This window comes from Numenius arquata, chromosome 12 (assembly GCF_964106895.1).
Source record: "Numenius arquata chromosome 12, bNumArq3.hap1.1, whole genome shotgun sequence".
In the NCBI taxonomy this organism is placed as follows: Eukaryota; Metazoa; Chordata; class Aves; order Charadriiformes; family Scolopacidae; genus Numenius; species Numenius arquata.
In genome coordinates this window covers 42,058,579-42,075,679 of record NC_133587.1, presented here as the reverse complement: position 1 = coordinate 42,075,679, position 17,101 = coordinate 42,058,579, and the positions used below count along the sequence as shown (strand labels likewise).

The 17,101-nt window shown below is 48.7% G+C and overlaps 3 protein-coding genes across 6 annotated transcripts in view; 2 read left to right on the top strand and 1 right to left on the bottom strand.

Annotated features, from left to right (window-relative positions):
• Window positions 1-1,406: 1,406 nt before the first annotated feature.
• ACKR2 (atypical chemokine receptor 2) lies at window positions 1,407-4,504 on the bottom strand. The gene is made up of 3 exons (XM_074157621.1): window positions 4,472-4,504; window positions 3,783-3,840; window positions 1,407-2,521 (listed from the first exon to the last, which is right to left on the bottom strand). Exons 1-3 carry the CDS (start codon window positions 4,502-4,504, stop codon window positions 1,407-1,409), a joined length of 1,206 nt encoding a protein of 401 aa, XP_074013722.1.
• Window positions 4,505-7,351: 2,847 nt separating this feature from the next.
• Window positions 7,352-12,862, top strand: HIGD1A (HIG1 hypoxia inducible domain family member 1A). 2 transcript variants are annotated; one of them, XM_074157021.1, is made up of 4 exons: window positions 7,352-7,397; window positions 9,268-9,375; window positions 10,849-10,983; window positions 11,714-12,862. In XM_074157021.1, the coding sequence occupies exons 2-4, from the start codon at window positions 9,273-9,275 to the stop codon at window positions 11,761-11,763; spliced, it is 288 nt and encodes a 95-aa protein (XP_074013122.1). In that variant the 5' UTR covers window positions 7,352-7,397; window positions 9,268-9,272; the 3' UTR covers window positions 11,764-12,862. The 2 variants fall into 2 exon arrangements, with proteins under 2 accessions (XP_074013122.1, XP_074013123.1); XM_074157022.1 differs by having other exon boundaries at window positions 7,371-7,418.
• Window positions 12,863-13,353: 491 nt separating this feature from the next.
• Window positions 13,354-17,101, top strand: part of CCDC13 (coiled-coil domain containing 13) — a 33,366-nt gene continuing 29,618 nt past the window's right edge. For all 3 annotated transcript variants that reach the window (XM_074157075.1, XM_074157074.1, XM_074157073.1), the window contains exons 1-2: window positions 13,354-13,515; window positions 14,734-14,957. In XM_074157075.1, coding sequence (XP_074013176.1) covers window positions 14,740-14,957 — 218 coding nt within the window. In that variant the 5' untranslated portion in view covers window positions 13,354-13,515; window positions 14,734-14,739. The remainder of the gene's footprint in view (window positions 13,516-14,733; window positions 14,958-17,101) is intronic.

The following is a 17,101-nucleotide window of genomic DNA, read 5'->3' as shown; positions in this document are numbered from 1 at the left end:
GGGATCACAACCTTCATCTCAGTCTTTTGCTTCCCAGCTGCTCTCTCCTAGCACATTCCCTCCCAGTGACCTGACCCGTGGAGTGAAGGCCACATCGTAGCATCAGCTAAATATTCATTTTGGCTTTTTGTTTTATTAAGGAAAGCTCACAGCCTTACCATTTTGGAAACACACTGTAGCAACGTTGGCAAGACAAATAATAGCAGTGAAAACAAATCACCTTTCTACCTCAAAGCCATTTTTGGTCCAGTAACCTTGTCTCGCAATAAAATTAAGATGACGGGCATTTTCTCTTGAATTATTAATTTCATTCGTACAGTCCTAGGCAACTCCCACGCTCAATAGGTTTCCAGGCTGGAAAGGGTTCATTTAAGGTTCCAGAGTATTTGAGATGAATAGTATCTTTGAACAAAGATCAGCAAGCTAATAACCTTGAACTGTAAACCTACACTGGGTAAAAGGATTGGCTAACAGCTACCCGTGGCCTTCTGTTCAGGGCCATGCTCTCATTGCGGTGTTGCAAAGCCAGTATCTATATTAAAGACAGTATCCATGGATTTTTTTCTTTTTATCTTGTCAAAAAAGATCTTTGGGAAGGCAAATACCTCCATTGCCATTCTGCTGCGCCCGTTTTTTTTTTCTCTTTCTCACTGGTTGTAACTGGTTTGAACTTTGCTGCTGATTGAACTGATCTCAAATCAGTTGATGATTGATTGAACTGATCCTCTAACCAAGGATCTGTTCCTTTGAAAGACACAGTTTCCTGCTCAGCAGACCTGAGTGCAGCACAGCTCACTGTAAAGGAGAAACCCACCATTGGGCTGAAAACCCAGTTTAAAGGTGCCAAATGTTGTCTCATCACAAAGGGATGAGCCTGGTTGAACACATCCGCCCTGCAGACGGTGAAAGCCAGGAGAAGCAAAGGCACCCCCCAGGCTGGGCTTCTGGCCACCTGTGTCTGGCTTGATGGATGAGCATGGCAAATCCACTCCCCAGCCCACACCACGAGCTGGAGGGATAACGGGATCGCTCTCTTCCATCAGACCCTTTGGGATCTACTGGGGAGAAGTTCTGCACAAGTTTCAGTCTGCATTTTTAAGGGCACAACATCTAGATAAGCTGCTCCTTCATCCACTAATGCCTCACATAGTCCAGACAGGAGCTGGGCTGCTTCCATGAGCACAAACACAGGGCAATCCTTTTGTAATAATTCCAGTTATAAGAGAAACAAATCCCATGAATACTTTTCCAGTCCCAACATGGAAAATCCTCTTGGATGCACCTCTTGGTGCTAGCGTTAGAACGAAATACCTGGTTATGCAGTGCTGTGGGCTCACACCAACTCCATTGTATGGCCAGGATCAGTATAGAGAGTATATGTGTAATGTAAATAATGTAAATATTTATCATGCTTTTGTGATACTCAACATTTCTATCTCAGCTGCGTATCTGCTGCAAGACTGGCTTGTCTCGGAGGGCTGGATGTCAAAGAAAGCTCTTCTCCTGCAAATGGCCTGAGGGATCTTCCATAAATATAACCTGAATCGTTTTTTCACAAAAGCATAGAGCAAAGGGTTGAGACAGCAGTGGACAAAGGACAAACTCTCTGTGATGTGCATGGCATAGTCCAATCGCCTACTGCTTTCGCAGCTGCTGATCACACCGACATCTTGCAGGGAGTGAAGGATGAGGACAATGTTGTAAGGGGACCACAGGACAAAGAAGACACCTACCAGAGTAAAGACTAAGAAGAGTGCTCTCCTTGAGCCAGGCATCCGAGATGTGGTGAGGACGCACGCTATGCGGGAATAGCAGAACACCATGAAGAGGAAGGGAAAAAGGAAACCCAGGATGTTTTGAATGACTCGAAAGACAATTTTCCAAAATAAGTGTTTCTGGCCATAATCACGGGTGCACGTGACGGTTTTGTTGTGTATTTGCCCTGTGCTGGTGAAGAGGCCATCAGGAATGGAGAGAAGTATGGAAAGGACCCATAACGCCATCAAGACAAGGATGGACTTCTTCCGTGTCATGGAGTTGCGAGGGGAGCAAGCGTGAACTATCTGCAGATACATGTCCAGACTCATGCAGCTCACAAAAAAGATACCACTGTAGAAATTCAAAATGTACATGGCATTTAAGACTGGGCACAATATGTCCCAGGTCACCCCCTGAGAAATGTACAGAGCCCAAAAAGGAAGGGTTAATAGCAAGAAGAAGTCTGAAACCACCAGGTTCAGCAGATACACCTCCGTCATCTTCTTTTTCTTCCTGATGTACACAATGAGGACGATAAACAAGAGGACGTTCCCGGCCAAGCCCACCAGGAAGACCACGGTGTAAAAAGATGGCAAGAATACTCTGCTAAAGGAGAGTACCTCTTCTTTTGTGCAGAGGCCATACTGCATGTAATCCTCCTCGTCCAAGTACTCATACGGGTAGTCGCTGGAATTGGCAGCATCCAGCAAGGTGGCAGCAGTTGTTGTTGCCACCTTTGAAGTTGTGTTTGACAAGTGGCTGCCTAGAAACAAAAGACAAGCGAAGGGGATCAAAACAGGGCTCCAATCCACTCAAGAAAGACAAACATCACAACACAGAGGGTTTTCCGCTAGTTCGTAGGTTTACATTTCTGCCACCTTGTGGTAAGTATTTTGTGTCCTGCCCTCCTTGGCCTTTGCCTACGGCATGGGGACAGCTGTCCCCACATACACAGGAAAAAAAATCGTTCTGGTTTCTTTATTGTGACACATTAAAACTTGAAAGTAAAGGAGCATGGTCTCCTCTGACACAACTCGTCACTTTGTCCTGACGCCACTGCAAGCTTTTGAGGCAGTTTCTGCTCTAAATTATGTGAGATCCACCACAACACCTCACTGTCAGCTGCTTTACATTCACCCGGGTCACTATTGAGAAAGTGGCAGCTCAGTTCTAAGTGAAGTAGAACCTGCCACCAGCACCTTTATGTTGGTGGGGCTGCTCCCAAAAGTGAAATGCTGAACATCTCACTGCTCCTGGTAGGAGACTGACTCCTTTCTGTGCCAACTCTAGGACACCAAGACATGGATTCTTGAAAAGGGTATTAGTAAGTGGAAAATAAAGAATCATAGAATGGTTTGGGTTGGAAGGGACGTTAAAGATCACCTAATTCCAATCTCCCTGCCATGGGCAGGTATACATTCCACTAGACCAGGTTGCTCAAAGCTTTATCCAAGGTAAGGACATGTAGGCACCCAAATCAACTCCCGAATCAAGGTTAGAGGTAGAGATTTAGCTGGAAGGATGTTGCTAGAGTCGATCCTGCATGAGAAGAAGCATGTGTCGAAACCCTGCTGACAGAGGAGGGCGAGGGCGATGCGGTTGGCCTCTCCTCATGACTGCAAGCTGGCGTCAGTGTTTAGACAACTGCAGCCCAGATTTCAGGAAATTGAGAGCTTTCTATTTTTGGAGGCTGATTTTCAGAAAAAAATCCACACACGCAAAACACTACAAGGGTTTTCGTTTTCCAAAAGCCACCCGAGCTGGACAACAACTATCTCTGAAGAGCCCATCTTCCCCACTGGGAGATGGAATCTGCCTGAGCCACCTCCCACCTGTACCATGAAGGTTAATGTGGGTTTTAAAAATCAAGAATAATCTCCAGGCTCTGACGGCAAACCAGGAACACCCTGGGACAGGGGAGCCCCTCCACCCTCAGCAGGTTAAGCAAAGCACCCCAGGCTTGGAGTGGGGTGCTGAGGATGCCTGTGGGTGGGCAGCCATAAGGAGTCAAGCTGTGGACGTACCTGTTGTGGTCCCATGTCCAAAATTGCTTAAATACCCATTCCAGGCAATTCCAGGTGGCTGAAAAGAAAAGAAAATTTGGGTTGGGCTGGATTGAAATGTTTTGTTGCTGTCTTGCAGTTCTTTCGTGAGTGCTGTAGGGCACTTTAGACAGAGCAGCCATGGAGAGCAGCCATCTGCCAGGGGAAAGTGTCAGAAAAAGCCTTTTCTAGGAATGAGTTTGGGTGGGTTTTTTTCCTGTTTCATATTTTAGAGGAAACTCATCCTTAGCCATATACAGTTCTAACTGTATGCCTTCGAGAAGAAATGGAAGCTGCCCACCCTTCTGATAGCAGCAACACAGCAACACCCAGCCAGACCCCTAAACACCTTCCCCCGACACACACCCTCTGCACTCACATCAGGACAAGCCATCCCCAAAATTTCCATTTCTGGGTCTCTTCCAGCCCACTGAGATGCCTTTCCTCCCTCTGCCGAGCCTTCCCCCCTCTGTATCATGCTGGCATTGACATTCACATCCCCATCCCGCAGCTTAGAGTGGAGAACTGATGAATGTAACATGGGCTGAGCTCAAAAATTAGTCCCAAGCGCACCGGAGCACAAACTGGCTGACTTTCAAGAAGAAAAGAGAACTTCTCCAGGTTTCTCATACAGCTTTGTCTACATGTGAGAAGCAGAAAAATGCACTTACAGAAGCTTCTTTTCCCCCGCGGGCAGCTCCCATCCTGCCAGAGGTTTGAATCAGGCTTTTGGAAACCTCTTTCACTTGTGTAAGAGCGTGGACAGGAAATGTGAGCTCAGAGTGACCTCCGTGCTTTTGTTTTGCCTTTCCTCACGTTGATCAGCGAGTGATAGCACTGAAGGAATCATCTCAGTGCTGTGCTCATGCATGTGTCCCTCTACAACGTCTACAACTGGTGCCTGCATCTAGAGCTGAGCTTTGCCACTTGAGATACCCATCAGGACCACAGTGCCTTCTGCCATGGGTGCCAGAGGGACCCAGCACCCCTCCTTCAGAAACACAGCCTGCTCTTGTATAGCTCAAGTCAGGCACCACACTAGGTATGGACAGAGCCGCTGGGACAAAGGACCCTGGTCAGCACAAGGTGACAACCGCTGGTGGACCCCGTGCATCCAGCATGCACAGGCTGGGTGGTGTCACCACCCACAAAACAGTCTGAAGGAGGTTTTTCTGGGATGTGCCAGACCAGGGTCACCCAGAGAAGCATACAGACGAGGCATTTGCTTAAACTTAACTGGTTCCTTTTGCCCTTCTTCTCTCCATTTTTCCATGCATGCTTTTCCTCCATCCATCTTCCCTTTTCTCCACCCCATCTCCTCCCAAACAAGTCCCTAATTTCTTTTTCCCTGTTGATTCTGGGTTTGCTGCATCCTAACCCCAGATCTGGCAACAAGCTCCCTCCTGATATTCTGCTTTTTAACAATTAGTGGAAACATCTGCCGTTGCCTGACAGATGGATATTAAGATGATGTCTACCCTGCCCACCTCCCAACTCCCCCTGGCAGGACTGGACCTGCTTGGTCTCTGCACTGAGAGGCTCCCGAGGTTGAGATACTGATGTAGAAATTTGCATCTTTTCCAGGAAGTCTGAATAAGCCACGTGCTACTTGAATGCTGCAGGAACCTCGTCCCCTGCAAGAGCAGAAACGGATACCAGCAGGGGCATGGGTAGGGCCAGCGCGCACTGGCAGCTCCATGGGGACAATCACATGGCTTTGCAGGCAGCAGTGAAGCCCTGCAAGTGGTACCAGAATAAGGAGCTTATTGCTGTGGTTGAACTTGCAAACAGAAATCGACCACAGCAGAGGTGATAGGCTCCTGCCACTGACACAGGGATGTTTTGGGGACAGCTTCATGGCACAGCCCTTCACTCATCTGTCAAAGCTGTCTCTGATAAAGTGGTTTATTGGAGAAGTTTTAGATCACCACCGCGTACGAGTGGCCACCTTCTGGCTTGTTTTCCTCTCCACTAAACAGGGCCATAGGGAACACCTCGACCCTGCCAAGACCATCCCCTGTACTATGTGGCATGCTTTATAAGCTCCAAAATGCCCTGGTAAAAATGAGAGAACAGAGCACCAGCAATGGTCATGGCTCCGCACCCAACCTGCCCTGTGGCAGGTGGAACCGCAGAAATATATTATTTTCACCCATTTCCAGGTTCACTGCCGTAAGCTGGCATACACATGCACCTGCATTTAAAAGATATCCTATAATAAATATATGTGGGCAACCTACACGTTAGGAGAGAGCAAGAAGCAGCTCACAAAGCTGACACCAGACACGCACACGGAGATGCTACAGGTGACAGCAATTTCATTAGCACAGCAATTAAAATGAAGTAAGTTTTTTGTTTTTAATTGAGTTTCTCCCCTGAAGCACATATCGTGCAGAGCTGCAGGGAATTAAATGTGCCTCTGAGAGTCACTGGAGAAAGTAGCTTTCACTGTAATTTATTACAAGATTTTAACTCAATTCGGGAGCTGGTAATTGCATAGATTTTTTTTTTTCTTTCAGACTGTGCAGAGCCTTAATGGCTTTGGCAATTAAAGTAACCAGATTACCACTAATGGGAAGCACATTTAGAGAGAGAACACAACGGTACTAACAAATGGTTATCTAAGCTACTTTCTTTTATGCTGCCAAAACCGCCACATCTCAGCTGCAGAGCAGCCCCGCAGGAGCAGCAGCTGCTTCCCTTCAGGCTCGGAGTCACAAACCCCACACTGGAGCGCTGCAAAACTGGGCAGGGTTTTTGGATAAAAGGACTTTTTTTTTTTTTTTTTTTTTTTTTTTTCCTGTTTTGCACTGCCCCCGGGTTTAGGGGAGGGTTTTAGTGATCTTCAGGACCCCAGAGGGCTTTTCCTCCTGTTCAAGTCCAGTTCACTTAAAGTCAGGAGCAATTTCCAGGTTGTCTTTGGGGTTCAAAATCCACTGCCTAGCATACAGCGGGGGTAAGGCGAGCTCTGCTTGAAAGCTGAAATTCAGGGAAAAATAGTCAACATGACAATTAAGTGGCAGGAAAAAGAAAATCAGACCAAGGGAAAGCCAGGCTCTGACTTTGCCCCCTACAGAAGAGCATCCACCTGATGTCAAAGCGTGGATTTACACCAAAATAAGGAAATTTTGCAGCAAAACACCACCCAGTTGCAGAAGAAACCGTAGCCTGCTTTTCCATCCTGCAAACAGCTGCCTCAAACCGCACTTTTTTAGGGGTGAAATAAGGCTCCCGGCAAGGGCGCCTCCAACCCCCCGCTTCCGGGTTGCGTCCCCGCCCCGCAGCGCCCCCTAGCGGCGGGGCGGACCACGCCTGCCCCCGTGACTCTCGCCCGCCGCAATGCAGGGAGCCCCCCCCCCCCAGCTCTCGCCACGTCGAGGCAACGTCATGGCTTGTCCCGCCTCTCCGACCATATAAGGACGTGGCGTCAGCGTGCGAGCTCTAGGATTGGCTGGGGCTTGCCGCGCGGCCGGCTGGGAGCTGTGGTTCTCCGGGTCGGCCGGCGGGAGCCCGGGGCGAAGGGGGCGGAGCGAAGCCGGCCAATAAGAGGCGGGGGGCGTGGCCAGGCGCGGCAGACGCCGGCCGGTATCGGGATCGGTGAGGGGTAGCGGCGGCGCGGTGAGGGCCGGGGGGAACCGGGGGGAGCTGGGAACCGGGTTTCGGGAGAGACCCCGGGCGAGGAGGAGGAGGAGGAGAAGGCGGCGGCGGCGGCGGCGGTCGGGGCAGACCGAGGGGTAGAGGCCTAGTGTGGGTAGGAGGCGGCCAGGACAGACCGAGGGGCAGAGGCCCAGCGTGGGTCTGAGGCGCCGGGGCCTGGCGTAGGGCAGAAGCCCGGTGTGGGATGCAAGGGCCCCGGTGTGGGTGGGGGGAAGGCAGGATGTGAGGCCCCGCGGCCGCCCCCTCACCCGGAGATCGGTCACTTCCCCACCTGTGTCAGAGCTGAAGGTCGGTGGACGAGCGGCTTCTCTTCTCCGTGGCCTTTCCCCGTGCAGGGCTCCCCGCTGGCCGTCTCCACCTCTCCCGAGTGATGGGGCGCTCTCGCATTTCCTTCTCCCGATGACAGGCGAAAATATAACTTATATTTAGCAAATAAGGGTAATGGTAGAAAGCGCAGAGGGACCAAATCCTCCGGCCCGCTGAGGAAACGGTTGACACGTTGAGTTTAAAAAAAAAAAAAAAGCAAGTCAGGCCGCTGGATCGGATGTGTGTGACCAGGGGGCTCGGCCGCGTGTGAAAATGCGTCCTTTCGGATGTGTGCGCGGGCCCCTGCTTCAATGAAATTCCTGTTGCCGTATTTCGAGAGCTTGGAGTGCTCCTCTGTGAGGCTAATTGCGCTGATGGCAAATCCGGAGCAAAAACAGTAGAGGGTTTTTTTTTCTAGCCGAGACGTTTGTGATGTGGCCGAGCTAATTGTGCTGGCAGAAACAGGCGCTGAGTGAAGGAGACCGAAGGCACCAGAGAAGGAGCGGGTCTTGGTGTAACCTGTGATGGGGGGACAGCAGGACAAGCAGACAGGTTTTGGGGGTTGGGTGGGTGATGCTGAGGGTAGAAGCCTTCTCGCTGCTGCTTTTTTAGAACTTGGAGGCAGATGAGAAACCACCTGTGCTGCCACGGAAGCTCTGCTCCTCTTCCTGACGCGTCCCCGCACGAGTCTCTGCCTCGCCAGGGCTTCGAGGCTCAGCCTGGTTCCTCGGAAGCTGAAGTCCAGCGGGAGTTTGGAGCTCTGCTGGGCTGGTGATTGAGGTGGGATCAGGCCCAGGAGGTGCCGGGCCAGGCTGGGCTGACCTTCCGCAGCCGCTCCCGCTTTCCACCCAGCGTGCTCCGGGTGCCGCCGCTGGCAGGGAGCGAAAGGGGAGGAATGAAGTTCTCCGAGGTCAGCGCAGCTGTTAAGGAATAGCTGGTGGAAGCCAAGCGGTGCGGCAGAGGGTGGAAGGCAGAAAAAGCCGGGCGGGCAGCGAGCAGAGCTGAAATGGTGTGAAAACGATGGCAGGGATTTGTTGCTTCGCTGCTTTTTTCCCCTCCCCTCCTGTCCTTGCACGTTCTAGTGCACAACGATCTCGCTTCCCAAGACTTCCTAAACATGAGGAGGAAATCTTTTCCTGTGAGAGTGGCAGAGCCCTGGAACAGGCTGCCCAGAGAGGTGGTGGAGTCTACTTCTCTGGAGACATTCAAAACCGGCCTGGACACGTTCCTGTGCGACCTGCTCTGGGTGGACCTGCTTTGGCAGGGGGGTTGGACTAGATGATCTCCAGAGGTCCCTTCCAACCCCATAGCATTCTGCAATTCTGTGTCTTCACTTGAATTAAATCATCTGTAGGTCGCCCATCAGCTCAAGCCTAGTTCTCGTGCTTGTACCTCACTACACGGACATTCACGACTGGTGGAATTTGCAGGGATTTTCTTTTTCTAAAAATTCCCTTAACTTGGGTGTCTCTAAAACCTGAAGAGAGACTCTTTGTCTTTGCAGCCACCATGTCGTCCGGTCAAGAATCCGTTTTCTCCGAGTACGAGAGCGACACCAGCCAGACATCGAAGCTGTTGAGAAAATTTAAAGAGACGCCATTTGTACCCATCGGTAAGTTTAAAGATAAAGAAATGTCGTTCCGTAGTTTGTTCTCTTCGTGGGCAATCAATACAGTCAGCGCCATCACAGCTCACCGTTTTCCTGTGAACAGGAAACTATTTTGAAATTACTTCCTCGAGTAGGTTTTCTGAGCATTTTCTGCAGCTGTTCTGGAGTTACTGGAAATACGGGATCACTATGAAGTGACTTTAAAGCGAACAAAGTATCTAAAATACAACCCAACTGCTAAACATTTTACCCTTCTCTGCTGCCATCCCTTTGTTTAAAATACCTTTATTTATTTATTTTTTTAGTAGGTTTTGTGGTATCCCGGCTTGAGGAGGTTGTTAAAGTTCTCAGCCTCTCTGCCAAGACCCGAAAAAGCCTCTTGAGGGGGAGAGAGGATCAGTCCTGGTCGTCCTGAGAACTTTCCTCCGATCGGGAACCGCCTCTGAGGCGAAACGCGTTTTGATTTCCAGCCGCCTTAAATGGAGAGCGGTCGGGTCACCTGGGGTGAACTGTCCCCCAGCGTTTGCCAACAGAAATCTGTCACTGCTTTCCCTGGTCACAGGACTTTGCTCTCCAGCTCGCGAGAGCGTACTACGAACTCCACGGGCTGGGGTTCTCCCAAGCAGGTTGGCAGAACTTACCTCCAACCCGCGCCGGAGTTAGTTTGAAGGCTCTAAACCTCTTAATTGGTATTTAATGAAGCTGCCACATGGATCGTGCGCCAGTGAAGTGAGGGTTTACAGCTCCACAAGTGGAACTGGTGATACTCCTGTTCGGGCAGATGAGCCATCTGGGCTCTCGGCAGTAAAATATACATACCACTTAAAACTTGGCAGCCTCCTTTTGAACTATTGTAAATAATCATTCTAACTATGGAATGCAGTGGATGGGATTGGGGAATTTTGTGCATTGCGGCTCTGTATTCGCTGAGAGCATCAGTGTGATCTCTTGAAGGACTAAAAGTGAATTCCAGCCCTGTGAGAGAGACCTTGCTGAACCTCTCTCCCCACAGGACAAGGAACATATAACTTGTCCTGTCCTGGTGAAAGCCGTCCAAACGGGACAGTACCCAAAATAGCAACCGGTGCATACGTCAGGGTGTAATTCACATTGCCGAGTGTCCCAGCTGCAGCCACGCAGCGTTCCTGGGTGCGAGCTTCCTTCCAGGAAAGAGGGTGCAAGCAGAACTTGGTCTTTCTGAAAAAATATCCAAGAACCTCTTGACGCCTCGAGCAGGTGCTGTGGTGTTTTAACATTAGTGGAAATCTCTCGCTCTTCTCAACACTGACTTGGGTGTTAAATGAGGTGGCACTCGAGTGAAAGCTGTAGGCAGGCCAGGACTTGCCACCTACACAAAACCAGAGGGATTAGATCAAAACATGATTATTCCCAAGATATCTTGTTTTGAGGGGGGTCGCTTCACACAGCTGGATGACTTGGATCTCGACTCATGAGGATGCTTTCCTTGCCTCGTAGGGATGGCCGGCTTCGCCGTGGTGGTTGGCTATGGGCTGTACAGACTGAAGCACAGAGGCGACATGAAAATGTCACTTCACCTGATTCACATGCGCGTGGCAGCCCAGGGCTTCGTCGTGGGAGCGATAACATGTGGTACGTACTGAACGGAAGAGGCTGTCCTCAGCACCGGCGAACCACGGAGAACCTCTCGCATCTCTTCTCCCAGTGGATAATACAGCGTACACAGAATATCCTCGGGGTAGAAGTATCCAGGCCATTACATTTCAGGATGTTTAAGCTTGTTACTGGTGTTTCCTCAGCCTTTCCAGAGTAATGTGATGTTTAAGACACATATTCAATATCAAACTCCGCTACTTTTAAGAGTAGAAGTTTTGACTGTTTTTAGATGTGGGAAGTATGTGGGGTTCCGCAGGTCTTTAAATTAAAACATTAAAACAACAAACATTAAAACAACAAACAACATTAAAAAAAAAAACAAACCACAACCAGACTATCTGATGTTATGATGTTGCTGTTTCTGAATTTAATGCATTGGAAAATCAGCTTGCATAGCCTATGGTATTATTTTTCAGGCTTGGAATATCCCATGAAACACTATGTGTCTGTACTGTATTCCCAGAAGGTACAACAGAAAAACTTGACCTTGGCTGCAAAGTAAATTAGAATTGGCTGGGGATCTGCATTTTCACATCCAGTGTATTTTCCTGTCTATTTTCTCTGTATGTGAAGAATTTTGTAGTGTTCATTACCGCTAGTAAAAGGAAAACATTATTGCTGATAATATCTCTTACTGTTCAGATTTTGAAATGCATTATTTCTTATTTAGTCCAGCTTTCTAACTGTGTTTGTATTTGTCTTTCAGGTGTCCTGTATTCAATGTTTCGGGAGTACGTGGTGAAGCCCAAGGAGTAATGGAAAGATGACTGAAATCTCGCTCCTGCTGGTAGCCTGTGTACTGCAGCTACAAACCTCATATCGAGGGGTTCTTGAGGAAAAAAATAATACATGGTATTAGAGAATTGCCCTATATCTAATTTGTGTAAGGTACACTGTGTTGAAGCTGGCAGCCTAAATGATTGTGCACTGGGGAACGGGTACCAGGGTCTGGTTCTTTCTGATTGACACTACCGTATCCCAGTTTTTAGGGGATATAGTAGTGTACAATCCCTTTATCTTCCCCTTGGCTGTCAGCTCGGTCCTGAAATTGGTGACTCCTTTTTCTGCCATTGCCCAAAACCACGAAGTCTGAACTAGCTTCTGTTAGGCCTCGGGCAGAACCTTGAGGCCGGGTCTGTAAGATAGCGTCGTGAATGCTTTGCTGCCATTTTCTATCCTGTATATTTGTCAGCCTCCAGCTTTGTAATTTAGAAGCTTCCAGTAGCACTAAATGACTTCTAAAATATTGAGAGAGTTATAAACATCTATTTTTTTTTTTTTTTTATTTAAGGCATAAGTATTTGGTATGTTGCAAGCTATTTAAAAGTTATATTTATTCATTGTTAATGAAGACACAGGCTCCCTATTTTTACTATAGATTTTCAAACTCTTGGATTACTGTATTTTGTAACTTTATTTACAGTGTTCTTCTTAATAATTTAAATGTAACATTTAAATGCATATTGTGAAAATTAAACCTTGGTTTAATGCTTTCACTTAAAAGTGTATAATCTAGCTCTGATTCTTCCAGTATCATTCCCTACGGAAATTTAAAAACATTTAAATCTGGAAAGCCCCCATCATCCTCGATGAGGTGTTAAAACCCTTCTCTGTAAATTGCCGCTGTTATATTACACTCGAACCCCTTGTATCTCCAACAGCAGTCACAAAAATAAATGTGTTGATAAAGCCGATTTGTAAAAAAACTCGTTTTCTCCTATTAGGTTACATTCCACGGTGACAGTATGATGTCTCTTTGTAATAAATACCGCAGGGTACATACTGCACCTCTGTCTGTGACGTTGTACAGAGCAGTGGGAGATGAAATATGAATAAATGTGTGAGCGCTGGAGATAACAAGTGTTTTGGCGATGGATTTGTTGGGGGGGAAGGGGGGAGGCAGCCTCCTGCGGAACGATGGGGTGAACTTATATACCTGAAAAAAAATCACCTGAGTGAGCGCGACGCTACTGGAAAGCGCATTCCCAGCGGGTTCAATCCTCCTGTCCCTAACTACTTCCTCTCACAGCCGGGGTGGAGGTGGGGAGGGCGTGGGGAGGGCGCGCCCCTCCATCGCGCAGAGGTCTTTTCCTGTAACTGCCCTCCTCCTCCCCAGCGTGGAGCGGGATGAGGAGTCGCTCCGTTCCCGTAACCCCGAGGGGGCCGGGCTTTCTGCGGGAAGGGGAGGCCCTCGCTGCCGGGAGGCGCCGCCGCGGCGTGAGCGGCTGACGGGAACTGTCATGGCGGCGGGGGCTGAGGGGAAGGGCGCGAGCTCCGCCCCGCCCCGCCGCCGGTGGCGCTCCGGCGCATGCGCGGCCCTGCCCTTCCCCTGCCCTTGGCTCCGTTGCTATGGAAACGGCGTGGGGTTGCGGCCTGGTCGGCAACGGGACCCGGAGCCGGAGCGGCCAGGCCCGGCCCTGCCCTGCCGTGCCCAGGCGGGCAGCCGGCGGGAGAGGCCGACCGGGGGAAACCCTCCCGCCGCCCTCGGGGCTGCGGAAGGCGGTTTCGGTAGGCAGGAGGGTAGGGGAGGCGTGGGCCGGCAGCCCCGGGGTGGGGGAAGCAGCGTGGCCTTGCGGGGGGGTGTGAGGCCGCAGGGCAAGGTGAGGTTGGGAGGGGAAGAGGGGGAACCCCCTCTCGCCACACAGCAGCTGCGTGGCAGATGCCTCTGCACCAGGTTTGGCCTTGATATTCAGGTAGGCCAGAGGGCTAAAGGTTGCCCCCAGGCCTCGTGGGTGTGAGTGATGGCCTGGGGGCTGACCGGACTTTGCTCTGTGCCCTTGTCAGTTCTTAATGCACCTTGTCCGCACCCGTGGTGACCAGAGGCAGGCGTGGAAGTAAAGCTGCTTGCAATTCATCTCTGCCCATGTAGTACATACAGGCACACAGGGACATAGCACGTATTTTGGCACTTTATCAGGATGATTGCTGCCTTAGTGTGAGAAAGGGCCTGCGTTAATTACTCAGTGGAGGGTGTGCCTTTGAAAGTTTTTGCTGGTTGTTTTTCCTAGACCAAAGGTGCACTAGATTTTTTTGCTGACAGCAAAAGTCAAACGGAAGGAGAGGGGGCTGGAATACATCAGAAAACTGCTGGTCTTTAGTCACACTAAGTAAAGCTCTAGACATTTAAATGGGTAACAATATTATCACTTTAATGTTATCACTTACTTCATGCTTAGAAATTCGGGGGAAAGAGGTAAGCCGCTCTCTTGATGTCTAGTGCCCAAAGAGAGCATGAGCATGAACAGAGATCTTTCTTCCTCTGTCAGTCCCACATTAACGCAAAAATGGGGGGATCTGCACCTTTCTTTGAAACGTGGGAAGGAAGGCAGGGTGGACCTGGGTCGCAAACAGCCTGTGTTCCCTTTAGTCAGTATAATGTGGTTACCACACTTGCTTGGATTTGACCCCAACTTGCCCTTCTGTAAAAATGTTTTTTTAAACACATCTGTTTAAAAATATTTTAAAACATCGCTTTTTGAATGCTAGAGTGAAAAACACCCAAAAACTTTTTTTAAGACTGTTTGAAAGCCATTTATGGCAAAAGGCACTTGAAGCAAGGCAGTGGGGGCTGAGGAGCGTGGTGGCCGAGAGGAGGAGGTGGCAGGGAGACCGTGCAGAGGGCAGTGAGGAAAAACTGCGAAGCAGCTGCTAGAAGAGGATGTTTTTCAAAGCAACATTGATCTCTGCTCTCTGTCACTTTTTATTTTTCTCTTGTTATGCTTTTAGTAAACAATGGAGTCAGACATAAAAGTGACTGAAGATTTTAAAAGCCAGTTTAAGGCTTATCAAGAGCAACAGCAAAGGCGGCTGCAAAGTTTAATGGAGAGGAGGAAGGAAAAGCAGAACAGTCAGAAGGGTGATAACAGCAATGCAAAGGAGACTTTCAGAATCCCGAATGATCTAAACCTGTTTGAAAGAGGACAACCTGTAAATGAAGATGACAGCGAAAGGTAAAGGTGCAGCAGTACCATTTCTTCAGGAAGTCACAGAACTGCATTTTGCATATGATCTTATGAAACTCGAAGTTGACAGAGCACTTTCTGTCTTCGCATATTGGGCTTTCATAATCCTGAGAAGACTCTTGCTGTCCCTGATGTGCTTATCCTCAGAGCATTGTGCTGGGCTCTTTATTATCAGTGTTTCACAAATGAAGAGCAGAAGGACAGGGGGTAAAGGGTGACATGCTAGGGACAGCTAGGTACTACCTGACGAAGTCCAGTCATTCAGGATCACTTACATCCTCCGAACTGTCAGTTATTTCCTGCCTAGCCTTATAAACAAACAGGTTCCTTACATGAATAATTTCCAAAGACATATAAGGGCAAAGCAGGTAATGGGTGCAAGCCAAAGGCCTGTAGCATAGAAAAGTGTTCCCCTGGCTATCTTTACAACATAACTTGATTTAGTAGATCAAACAACAGCCAGCTATATAGGAGGGTCTCTTAGAGTTGCTTCCTGGTTAAGATAATTGACAGGGTTATACAAGGTAGGGTTTTAAATCTTACTGGGGACAGGGACTTGGGTCTTACCTCACCCTTTTGGGTAGTATCTGGATTACCAGGACATTGGACATTCTGGTGTGGCTCTCCCTCAATCTTGTTTTTGCAGCTGAGTGCATAACTGAATTTACTGGCGCAGAGATTTGAAACCCCAGCTCAGATCATTCATTTTCCTCCCAGGATATAGTCAGTCTTTCCTTCTGACCCAATTAATTTTATTTTTTTTTTACAAACTAGAACAGGTCTGAAGTTGGACACATCCCAGAGATGTCTGCAGTTACTATAGTGTTGACTATTCGGGGATTTGCTCTGTCTTAGTGGTGAAGCCAGCTGAAGAAATTCCTGTTTCTGCTCCCCACTTGCAGCTGTGCTGATACAGCTGCTTGCTGGAAATTTGATTCACTTTCTGGGGCAAGGGTACTTTTATCGCAAGTCATTTCAGTGATCCAGTTTAAAGCTTAAGCCCCATAGACTGTTTTATTGGCACCATGATGAGGTGACGTACTGTGATACAGAGGCAGGAAGGAGGAGGCAGGTAGCTCTGTCAAAACCAGCAGATCACAGGTGGGAAACCACAGTTAGGCATATACCTTTGAGACAGTTTCCCCTCCCAGAATCTGGAGTGGAAAAGGGCACCTCTACCAAAGTTTATCAAGCCACTAACCAAGGTTTATTAGGCCCTAAATGCCCTGAATGTGCAACTCCCTGCTCAGCTTGTTTCTGAAGATTGCTTCCTTAAACACGCAAGTGCATAAGCTGCAGCAGAGCTTCTGTGTAGCTGCAAGGAACCCAGGAGTGAACCACGGAAACTTTCAGGTGCTTCTGGGAATATGGCATTCATGCCGCAAAGGAGTTCTGTGGGGAAACAGAGAGCTGACCTTCTAGAAACTGATGCTCTCACCATTGCAACATACATTTGTCTTCTTCAGACATAGGTCCCTCACCACGGCTGTTTGATTTGCCAGTGTATTTTTCTGATCTGACTTCTACCAGCTGTCCTCTTCCCTTCAACATTTAGTTCTGATAGTATAGAGAAGATTACTATAGAGGTCTGATTATTTTTTAATTATTTTTTTTTTAACGAGGAGGGAGACTGATTCCCACAGCTCAGATGTGGATTTGTCTGTGGAGGAGAGGAGCTTCGGGGCTTCCGTAGCTCATCCTGGTACAGTGTGCGTGCTCTGAGGTGGATAGTACAGGAGAGTCCCAGCAGTTCTCTGCCATTTAAGGATCAGTAGATTACGTCTGAGTAATTCAAGAGCTATTAGTTACCTCTGTTTTCAGTGGCACCGGCTGCGAGAAGTCCCTATTTGACATGGCAGGTGTAGCAGATTTATCTGGACCGTCCTTTGCTTATGTACGTCTGCATTCAGCATGAGTGGTTATGAGTGTATCAAATCTGGGCAGGATTTGCTTCTGGAAAGGATTCACCAGGATGTACTTTGCAATATTCCCATGACAACACGTTAGAAACTTGTTCCAGAATAACAGGACTCCATATGGTCCGCAGCGGCAGTGATTTCGGCACGTCAGCATTGTTTATAGCAGCGCTTGGAAAACATTCTCCTCTCAGAAGTCTCCCTTCCTCTGAGCCT